This window comes from Trichechus manatus, unplaced genomic scaffold, assembly GCF_000243295.1.
Source record: "Trichechus manatus latirostris isolate Lorelei unplaced genomic scaffold, TriManLat1.0 scaffold00033, whole genome shotgun sequence".
NCBI lineage: Eukaryota > Metazoa > Chordata > Mammalia > Sirenia > Trichechidae > Trichechus > Trichechus manatus.
In genome coordinates this window covers 15,124,860-15,136,606 of record NW_004443969.1, presented here as the reverse complement: position 1 = coordinate 15,136,606, position 11,747 = coordinate 15,124,860, and the positions used below count along the sequence as shown (strand labels likewise).

General features: G+C 33.3%; 1 protein-coding gene across 1 annotated transcript in view; it reads left to right on the top strand.

Moving 5' to 3' along the window:
- Nucleotides 1-5,615, top strand: part of LRP1B (LDL receptor related protein 1B) — a 1,771,065-nt gene extending 1,765,450 nt beyond the window's left edge. The window contains exons 85-87 of the mRNA XM_004375116.1: nt 596-740; nt 3,847-3,945; nt 5,475-5,615. Coding sequence (XP_004375173.1) covers nt 596-740; nt 3,847-3,945; nt 5,475-5,615 — 385 coding nt within the window. The remainder of the gene's footprint in view (nt 1-595; nt 741-3,846; nt 3,946-5,474) is intronic.
- Nucleotides 5,616-11,747: the final 6,132 nt, after the last annotated feature.

Genomic DNA, 11,747 nt, shown 5'->3' with positions numbered 1-11,747 from the left:
GCAAATTGTGAATTTCAGTCACAACTTGTATATTTGTTTTGTTTTATCGTTATTTCAATGTATATTGATATGCAGTTGTAAAGATCTAGTGGAGTGGGTTGTCTGTGGGATTATTATCCAGGAACCAAAAGAGCTTGTGAATCACAGTTTTTAAATTATATAAAAAGTGCTCTAGTAATGTAAGCTGGGGATTGAAAATAATCTACTTCAAAATTCATTTATTACTATTTTGTTAGGGATAGTTCCCAGAAAGGAGTAAAAAAAGTAGTATTTAAAAAGGTAACTGAATAGTGAATATTGAATTTCCACTAATGTAATATTAACTATTTAGAATGAATGTATTTCAAATATATTTTTATTGCGAAGTTCAAATAATTAAGAAAATTGCTTATCAAATTAAGATACTTTTTATCCCTCTGTGACTTGATCAATGTAATTTATTTGGTTTATTTCAACTATATTTTATTTATAAACATTCCATCGGTCATGTTAAAATCAGACATTAAATCTATAAATTTTATAGTTTCATTTACCTGATTTGTGTACAAAATGTGATTTAGACAAATCACACTTATATCAATTTCACATTTTCTAGGACAAAAACGATTAGAAGACAACCCGTTATCAATGGAGGAATAAATGTGGAAATCGGCAATCCATCATATAACATGTATGAGGTAGATCATGATCACAGCGATGGAGGCCTTTTGGATCCTAGTTTTATGGTAGATCCAACAAAGGTATATCTCTCACAATGATGGACTAAAGTACTAATATTTATGAGTCATACTTCTATTATATGATTCTGAATTTCATCATGCTTTCCTTTTATCTGGAGCCCTGGTGGTGCAGTGGTTAAGAACTTGGCTGCTAACCAAAAGGTCAGCAGTTTGAATCCACCAGCTGCTCCTTGAAAGCCCAATGGGGCAGTTCTACTCTGTCCTATAGGGTTGCTATGAGTTGTAATAGACTCAATGACAATGAGTTTGGTTTGGTTTTGGTTTTCCTTTTATCTGAAGATATGTTAAAAGACATTAGGATGTAATGAGTGTTATAGCCCATGTTAAAGAAAAAATCAAATAAAATTATGGACCTCATTCACCTAACACATGTAGATTAATATAATACGTTTTAGAAAGCACATATTTGTTATGTATTCACTTGGTCTGTAAACACGTAGTTTATTTAAAATAATATCTTATTCAAATGTGTTGTGGTATTAGCACATCTAAATATGCAGCCTAGTGTAAAAATGTTGGCTGATTTCTTTTTTCAATAGTAAAAAAGAGCAAAGTGCTTCTTTGTCTAAATAAGTACTTTATTTTTTATAGCACTTCTTTCATTGAAGAGCCAACTAAGCTGTCCTTAGATTTGTGTTTAATCAAATCACCTGTTAGAAATATTTTTCTATCTGTTATAATATTCTTGCTATTAACTTGAAACATGTGATTGATACATATAGCCTAAGAATACATAATCTTTTTAGAGTCTCCTCTAGTTTTGATTATTGTATACTAAGGTTGGCACGATTTAAGAAAAATATATAAGTTACACAATTACCCGGATAAGTTAAACTTTAAATATTCATTGCACTGAATTATCTGAATATTTTGCATGATAGTTTTGGATTATTTCACTCTTAACTAAGAATGTGAATTTACTATTAGAAAATAGCTTTTCTTCGGCTTATTTTTTCATTTACTGAACAATTATTTATTTATTTTCTGATATATTAAAGATACTTTGCCCAAAATGCACCTTTATTATTGTAAATAATCACAGTGGCCAATCTATATTCATATGGTTTTGCCCTCATAGCTACAGCTGCTCCTGAAGAAGTTGAATAGAGTCCCAGACATTCAGTGTAGTTCTGAATCCATGATTTTACTTTCTAAGTCTGAAATTGATCCATCACCTGTCAACTATTTACTTCTATGAGGAGAAATCAATCATTAGTGAATGGATAAATTTTGCACCATCAGAGCATACTGTAATGATTTCTCCTGATTAGAAGATAATTTTACAATTATTATTAATTCAGTAACTACCTCCTACATCTAAAATTTTTCATGAAATAAATCCTGGTAACCTTAGTTTTCATATACTCTACTTGAAATTGGAAGACTATATGTACTATGCATATTGTTATTTGATAATCTGTGATGGAGAGAGACATTTTAAAAAAAGCATTTCTCAAATTCAAATTCTTTGCATTTGTCTTAAGGATATAGTACCACATGAGCAATTATAAAGTGAACTGATGAAGACATTCTTTGTATATTTTTCATAAAGAGAGATCATTTTCCCTATTATTTTTATCTATCAGTGGTAGAATTGTCAGTTTTTGAACACTTACAGTGAATAGCTTTGTAGTATTACATCTAAAAATCTTTCTACTCTTATTCTACAAAGAGAAAAAAAATGCTTCAGTGCCTTCAAATACATTTTCATGTACTTAGCAAATAATACTTAATAAACATTTCTTTACTGATCTATTGACTAACTAACTAAAAGAACCTGGAATGTAACTTAGAAGGCTGATTCTAGCTGGCTCCTGATATTTGAAAAATGTGATATGAATTGTTGCCTAAGAAGTAATGCAGAAAACACAGCTAGTCCTAATAAGGTGTGAAAAGTAGAGGACCACATGGAAGTAACCTTAGTGGCCAAGTGTATCTCATAGTTGGAATATGCACTGTGTTATAGAGTGGTTTAGTATACGTGTGATCGAACAGAAACTGCATTACACGTAAAGGAGCTTTTTGTAAACAAATAATTTTTATTATTTTCAAAATGCGTGAAATTTCTAACATAATAGTACCTTATATTTGAAAGAATTGAATAGTTAATAAAGTTAATAAAATCGATTTGATTATAGAGGTAACCGCAGAATTGTTTGAAGACTTCAAATAATGGAGATAGTATTTACTGATTTCATCCCAAGTTCATCAAATCCTTACTTGGATTGTTTTCAATATTTTCTAAACAAAACTTTGTGGAGGAGAATAAAGAGGCAACATTGACTTGATTTTATGTTAAAAATATTTTCCTGAGATCCTTCCTTTTCTCCCAAACTTTGTGGTTGCTTGGTGTTAACAGGGAATGGTAGCATTTTTTAAAATATGTATATTCATGAATGTTTTCATATTAACCAAATTTTTGTCTAGATTTTTTTTATTATTTTGAACTACTTATAAATACAAAGTTGTCAGTATGAGTGTACCAGATTTGCTAATTCTGCCTTTGACCCAAGCACATTAGTCATTGCCTTTGCATGAGACATAGTAAACCAATGCAATTATTAATTAGTATGTCTGAGAGTACAGAGTCTCATTTCCAAAAACTCGGATAAGTTTGTTTTGATGTATCAAATTGAAAATTTGATTTTTTTCCCCCATAAGATTGTAGAGTGGTGATGAATCTTTCTTTAATTAGAAGCACTCAGATAATGGAGTGTCCAGAATGGGCCATTGTCAGAATTGTTCAAAATAATGAAATCTTAATTGGGGGGAGGCTGGAACATTTTTCACAGAACTGTGAGCAAAGATATTACTTCTTTGTGGAGGATGAAATTAAGCAGAAATGAACGGAGGATTCTAGGAGCATTAGCATGTTTACTGGTAAGCTGAACAGAATCAAAATGTCTACCTATAAGGCAAAGATCCAATGTTAACATTTCTTTTTTTTTTTTTTAAGTTGTTAAAACTAACATGAACACACAGTTCATGCCACAGGATTAAAAAGCGTTTTTGTGATGTGATTTTTATGCTTTATAATGAGTTTATGTCAATGAGAAATGGTTCCAAGATATTAGATAAGAAACTAAAATTCTCTGTTTACATACAGGCCAGGTATATAGGGACAGGGTCCAGTGCTTTCAAGCTTCCCCACACAGCGCCGACCATCTACCTAAACTCTGATTTGAAAGGACCACTAACTGCTGGGGTGAGAGAACATTCATTATTTCATATCTATTCCATCACAGAGCCCCTCACAGTCAAAGGCTGATTACTAGACTTAGATAGAGACTTCTTTTTCAATTGAATTTTTAATTAACAAGAGATTTCAAAACAGCATTAAAAATTGGAGGCTTATATTATGTGACCTGCCTATGCCTACATAAGATTATATACAAATTCTCATTTTAGACAAGTCATTAGGTAGAAATAGTCCTTCTACTGAATTGGAAAATGTTAACAATAAGAGTGAAGTATTTGCTCTTTTTAGAAAAGACAACTCTAGTGGGAAATTTAAGCTGAATGATTTAAACTTAAATTTATGTTTGGTTTTATCCATTTCTTATTAAGATGGTTTATTTAACAGATACAAATTTGATGTGCTGTTCATTAAAAATATACTTTACAATGTGGCGTCATACTGGGAAATTAGAGAGTATCTAATTAAACCATTCTTTTTTAATATAAAAATTAAGTAACTGGGGTCCGTAGACAGTTCTTCTCTGTCCTATAGGGTCGCTATGAGTGGGAATTGACTCAACGACAAGAAGTTGTTTTTGGGGGGGATGGAGTCCGTAGAAAGATTCTTAGTCTGAAGTGGCCTAGTTCATTTTAGGCAGAAGAGGGAATCCTAGGGCTGAGTATTCTTTCCCCTGCACCCCTTTTGCATCAACTGCTTTTCATCCTCATTTTTTACCATGTTTGTCTCATTTGCATGACTAAAAATTTATAGTGTCTCTGTTGTGACTAAGATTTAATGTACTACTGTTGAAAGAAAACAAAACAAAACATGAGACAATATATTGGGGTTACTGCACAATTAGTGAAATAGTGAGCACTGCGTATGTTATTCTGAGAGGTCACTTCTGCATTTCCCAGTTTCACTTCAAAATGCGTAAGTGTCCATGAACTTTCACAGCTCTGTGTTCTTCCCAATTCTTTGGAATGGGTCTAAAAATATTTTCAATAATAAGTATGCACAAATTGTCTGAAGCAAATATATTATTCTTTGTCTAAAAGGTTACTCCAGCAATGCAAGTTTGTTCATTTTTATTTTTTATTTGCTTGGTTTTTTAACCCCATATTAAAAAAATTATAAGCACCTAGCAATTAGATGATTTTCTGTAAACATATCAACGTATCAGTGATAGGCTTGCAATGAGGGAAAAAACAGACTGACTGAAACTTTGAGAATTTGATTTAAATGTTTATGCTTTGAAATAAACTCTCAATGAGTATAGCTTCCACAAAGATTTCTTTAAGTTTCTCGTATTAAAGGCCACCTCAGGTTCACAAGTTACCTGAAAAACATACAGTTATGTCCTTGTCTAATACCATGTTGAAGTCTACTAAAGCCTGTAAACATAGCACTTAAATTACATTTAACTATACACCATTTAGTAAATGTATTGCATATAAATGTTCTCACTATTAAGGGCTAGACATCCTAGAAAGTAACTAATTAGCTTTTTTAAGGCTGCTAATAACATGATAACGTATTTATTTTTTCTCCTCTAGACAACAAATTACTCCAATCCAGTGTATGCAAAATTATATATGGATGGGCAACACTGTCGAAACTCCTTAGGAAGTGTTGATGAAAGGAAAGAACTGCTTCCAAAGAAAATAGAAATCGGAATAAGAGAGACAGTGGCGTAATTGGCGAAACCTTTTATATGCTGTATCAATGTATAAAATATAAGGATTACTTTTGTATGTTCCAACAGTATTATACTTGTTTTGGCATCAGCATTACCTCTTTCCTTTTTTTTTTTTTTCCTGGTTAATTGTTTTCTGGTTTTATTTTTTGCTGATGACTATTGATTGACCATTTGTATGGTATTTTTATGAAAAAGAACTGCACTACAGTACAATTTACAACAATGCTGCTGATAGCCCACACCTTTGAATTTGTTAATATTAAAAACAACATAGAGACTTGTTTTCCTTTGTAGTGTGAATATGAGCAATCTATTTTATATGAACTCTTTCGGTTCTACTTAACAGAGATCTTTGCACTTTTTCATTATATAGTCTGGAAGTTGTAGTTTAATGTCATTTTGTTTTTCTGTTTAAATTGATGGAAGAATGACGGAATGGTCAACTCTCTTCATTGTGCCCATTAAGACTGATTCAGACTCTGCTGAAAATACATGGTCCTCACAAGTTCAGCATCACCCGCTTTGAATTAGCCTTAGATTGCCAAGAGATAGACAAGATTTTTGAGGAAAAACTCAAAAAATATATAAAGTTAATAATTTGCATGAACAGATAACTACATTTTCCAAAATTTAGTGGACTTTGTGTGATATACCAAATATATACACCCTGTAACCAATAGTTATATTTAGTGGTGGTTGTTGTTGCTAGGTGCTGTCGAGTTGGTTCTGACTCATAGCGACCCTATGTACAACAGAACAAAACACTGCCCGGTCCTGTGCCATTCATAATTCGTGGTAGAACATAGCAAAAATATCCTCCAACATAGAAAAACCACACTGGCGACGAGATAAGACCTTTTGTTCTCCCTCAGCCCTGAGGCAATAGTGAGCCTAGAGCACAAGAGGGCATTCATTGGGTACTCATGTCTTATGTATTTCTTCCCCGTCACGTGCATTTTGGGGAAGATTAACCCAACCCCTTACCACACTGGACACTGAATAATAATACATAAGCACACAAATTGCTGACAAATTCAATCATACAAAGGCATTCCCTTTGTTAGGTCAAAAGGAAGAGGCAAAACAGCCATTTTGGTATAGAGTGATTGGTAAATATTTTCAAGATACAATATGACTAATTCATTATTTGCCCTATCCAAAATATATTCTGAAAGAACCTTCTGGTTGTTATAGAACAATTTTCTGCCCGTAATCAAAGGTGGAGAGTATAAATGTTGTACCAGTTACTCTAGTACTCTGGTTCCTTTGGGTTATGCAAAACATATGGACACTATTCACTTTTTCTTTTTTTTTCAAATTTTGATTCAAACAAGTACGATTTATTTAAGTTGTGTAAAAAAGTATAGCATTTTTATACAAATATCTTTAAAGGCACAAAAGATTTATTCACAAGGTATGGAGGGCTTTTTTGTTCCTCTAATAGACATGACTGACTTTTAGCTGTCATAATGTATTAACCTAACAGATGAAATATGTTTGTGGTTGCTCTTTATCCCTTTGTACAAGCATTAAAAAAAAAGAAAAAAAAACACAAAAAAACCTGCTGTTTTATAAAGAGACTTTTTGTTGTACTATGTGCATGCATACTACCTATTTCTAAACTTTGCCATACTGAGGCCTTTATAAACTATTGATTTATGTAATACTAGTGCAATTTTGCTTGAACAATGTAATGCATATCATAAACTTTTTCAGGTTCTTGTTTAAGTACATTTTTTAAATTGAACGGTATTTTTCATTTTGGTTATAATAGTCATTTTGCCTATGTTTCTACAATGAAGTGTTAAATACTTTATAAAAAATTGTTGACTGACTTATTTAAAGGAAATTCTACACATTTAAGTGTTTGTGTTGGGTAGTTTTTAAAAATAGGCAAGTTCCTCTCTTTCTGTGGTTTAAATAGTCCTAGAAACCTGAATAGAGAACATGAGAGAGAATTTTTGTTATATTATTAGAGAAGGATTGATTTCATTGCATTGCTTTTAAAGCACAACTAAAAAGGCATTTTCTCTCGTCTTGAAGCAGAAACATTCTCCTAACTTTTTACTTGTTCTTACCTTACTATGCTCCTCATAGGCTTCACAGTGCAATAGAAAGACAGATCATATACACAGTACTATGACAACCTTTGATATAAGCCAAAGCTCTTTCTGCTCCTTCCCATTCTCAGAAATTGTACCCTGTGAAAAACTCAAATTCTACTAGACACTATTTAGACATTATTTTGTAAGTAGAGTAATTATTTGTAAAACTACTTGGAGCATCAGGCTAAAAACTGCAAATGTCAGAGCGTTCTGATTAGGTTAGCTATCTTTGAGTTGTATTATCTGAAGAGGTTCTTCCATCACAGGGCTTCATAAATACAACTAAAGTTATTATTTGAAACAAACAGAACACACGACTTGGAATGATTTTGATACAGTTTATGAGATGTTACCAGTAGCATAAATATCTAGTAAACCATATGTAATATACAACCCACTAACACTCTGGACCTGGTATTAATGACCTATTCTCGTTAGGGTGCTGGTGAGAGACAGTCAGAGCCCAGGATCCATTTGTTTGTTTTTCCTCTTGGGCCCTATTTAAAAGAGTCTTATATTTCCATGAAGTCCCTGGGTGATGCAAATTTACTTGGCAGCTAACGGAAAGGTTGGAGGTTCAAGTCCGCCCAAAGGCACCTTGGAAGAAAGTCCTGGCACTCCATTTCCAAAAACTCAGCCACTGAAAATGCTATGGAGTACAGTTCTGTATATAACACACATGGGGTCCCCATGAGTTGGAGTCAGCTTGATAGCAACTGGTTTTTGGTTATATCTTCATGGTCCTTGTTTGCACACAATGCTTCACCATCCCATGCTGGTACACAAAGGTCCACATCAGAGCTCGTAGCTTTTCTATTCACAGTTACTTTACACTCAGTCTTTAGGAGATGAGGATTGTTTTTTCAACCACACAAATGTAATTCACTATGTTTCCATACCTCTAGCTAATTCTAGTCTGATTTCATGTTGCAAAAACTCATGTAAATGTGAGAAATTAGCGGTATAACTCTCCTCCATGGTGGCAATCCTTCACAAATGTCATCAACAAAATATTTCCCACAATACTATTTCAGCTTTAGGGGAAGATATTTTGTAACAATGCATGCCTTCTAATAAACTTACTTACCTGAATGCCTTTCATCTAGAGCAAGATATCTCAACCTTGGCACTTTGCACATTTTGGGCCAAATAATTCTTTGTTGTGGGCTCCTGCCCTTTGCAGTGTAGGGTGTTTAGCAGGATCCTTGGTCTCTATCAATTGGATGCCACTAGCACCACCTCAGGTTGTGACAAGCAAAATGTTTACAGACATTACCAAATGATTTCCAGGGAACAAAATTGTCTCTACGAAGAACTGCTGACCTAGAGCTACATTCTGTCTCTCACCATTAAATTAATCTCAGCGGGAAAAGCTGAGTCAAAAAAAGACTCCTCGTCGACAAAATCATGGCATTCCCAACTTTGGATTTTAATTCTTTAATGCTGATGACACATAAGTTAGGAGTTGGTATTAGTAAAGTGCCTATGCAGTTTTAAAAATCATTACTAAGGAAATGAAAGTTTCATTTAGAAACTTGAACAGTTTTGGATAAATTGGACCATTGTCATTTATGTAAGTGTGTTTTATTTGTGGCCATTTTGATATCATTGATGGTTATGTTTTGTTTTCTGTTTGGTTATAAGCTTGCTTTGTTGGTCTTTGAGTTTGAGATTTAAACTTGCATTCTTCTTTCCAATTTTATGATGATTCAGATATGAAGAATTTCAATAATCAATGCACATTATAGCTATTACAAATGTACCATAGTATGCGAAATGCCCACAATTTCCAAATCTCTAACAAAAATTGATGTATGTGATAGAGGAAAGAGAAAATATATGTATATGTATTGCTTATTTTTTTATCCTCTCTTCTGTGTATCTTTAAACATCTTGATACTCTAGATGTCAAATTTTTATTCCTCTTTAAGAATACTGCTATCGACAAATTTCACTCTTTCATGTGATTTTATTTGAAATATTAAAGTATAAGAGAGTAAGGGTCCCACAGAGTTGAGCAAAATATGACTAACCGTTTTTTCAGAGAAGTGTACTTTGTCCTATGCTTCTTTCAGTTTTCATCAATTTATTTAACAATGAGTTTCTCACTATTAGCTTATATACTTAAAATAAGGTAGATTAGAATATGATCTATCTAATTGTAATTTAAAAAGTTATAGGGAGTGAGAGACTTAAGCATTTCCTTGTGAAGTTTGCTCTGGGTAATATAGCACAAAAAATTTTTTTCTCTGGCACACTTTGGGTGTGAGAAAAACAACAACAAAACAACAAAAAGAACCAAAACATGGTTTATTTTTCATTTCTTCTAGTAAATCTATTGCTAACTTAATGTAAAGTTAAGAAAAAAGAAAGTTAACACATCCAGAAAATATAAAGACAATTTGAAAAAGAATGGAAACAGTTTTATTCAGAAAAATATCTAGTTTATGATGTGATCATATCCAGAGGCCCAGGAACATGAACTTTAAACCATGCTGTCCATGTATCTAGTCTAAAGAAAGAAAAATAGATGAAACGAGTTCTCAGGTTTAGCTTTTCTCTAGTAGATACTATATGGCTGCAATTTATTCTGAAAAATAGTCTCTAGTGAATCCCGTAATTTTTTTTTGTAGCCAAGGTGATCAGTAATCAAGAGAAAGTTGGACTAAAGACGGCCCACTTAATAAATTCTAAGTTTAAAAATGTGTTCATTCTGCCTGAGGGATAGTCTCTCCCTTTAGCCTGGGGTTTATAATATATCAGTTAACAGAAGCAATACAATGCTGATACTTGAGTCATTTCTGCACACCAAGATAATTATTTTAGCTGTGGTTTCTTCTGAAGTTTTAGTACATCAATTATAAGCCTTCTAGTATGGCTTTATTCCTAGCTTATTTATGCAGTAGTAGCCTGGAGAGCCAATAAAACAACCATTCTAGCCTTTCAAAATACAATGTTCATAGTGAAAACCATATACATTTTTATTAAGATCAGTAATTATTAAGATCAGTAATCGAAAAAATTCCTTCATATACATGTAAAAGCTGAACAATGAATAAGGAAGACTGAAGAAGAATTGATGCCTTTGAACTGCAGTGTTGGTTAAGAGGATTGACTACACCATGGACCTCCAGAAGAAAGAACAAATCTGTCTTGGAAGTAGTACAGCAGAAATACTCTTTGGAAGCAAGGATGGCAAGACTTTGTTTCATGTACTTTGGACATGTTATCAGGAGGAACCAGTCCCTGGAGAAGGACAACATACTTGGTAAAGTAGAGGGTCAGCAAAAAAGAGGAAGCCCTTCAATGAGATGGTTTGACACAGTAGCTGTGGCAATGGGCTAAAACATAGCAATGATTGTGAGGATGACACAGGACCGGGCAGTGTTTCATTCTGTTGTACACAGGGTCGCTATGAGTCAGAACTGACTGGAGGGCACCTAACAACAAGTACTTTAAAAACATTATTCAGAATTTAAGTTTAGATTAATTTACTGATGAGATACAACATTTTTCACTGAATAGTGTTAAAGAGAAGTCCCTGGGTGGTGCAAATGTCTAGGTGCTGAGCTACTAATCAAAAGTATGGAGGTTCAAACCTACCCAGAGGCATCTCAGAAAAAAGGCCTGGCAATCTGCTTCCTAAAGCTCATAGCCATGAAAACCCTAGGGAATGTAGTTCTCCTCTTAGACACATGGGGTTGTCATGAGTCAGAATTGACTCCATGGCCAATGGTAGTGTTAAAAGTTAGGTAGAAAGTGACTGAACAGTGAGATTTACAGTCAGAGTAACCTCCATCCCTGTTGTCTACAAGTGCAGTTATGGTTATGGAAATCTATGTATCCACATGCCTGCGCTCACGCATACACACACACACTGGCTTTCATGTCCCATTAATTGCGAAAGTGGCATTTATCTCTTATTTTACCTAAAATTCAAACATGTCTAATCTCTAGAATGTCACAAATCACTACTTTCATCTATGTTGTTGTTCTTGTTAGTTGCTATCAAGTCAATTCTGATT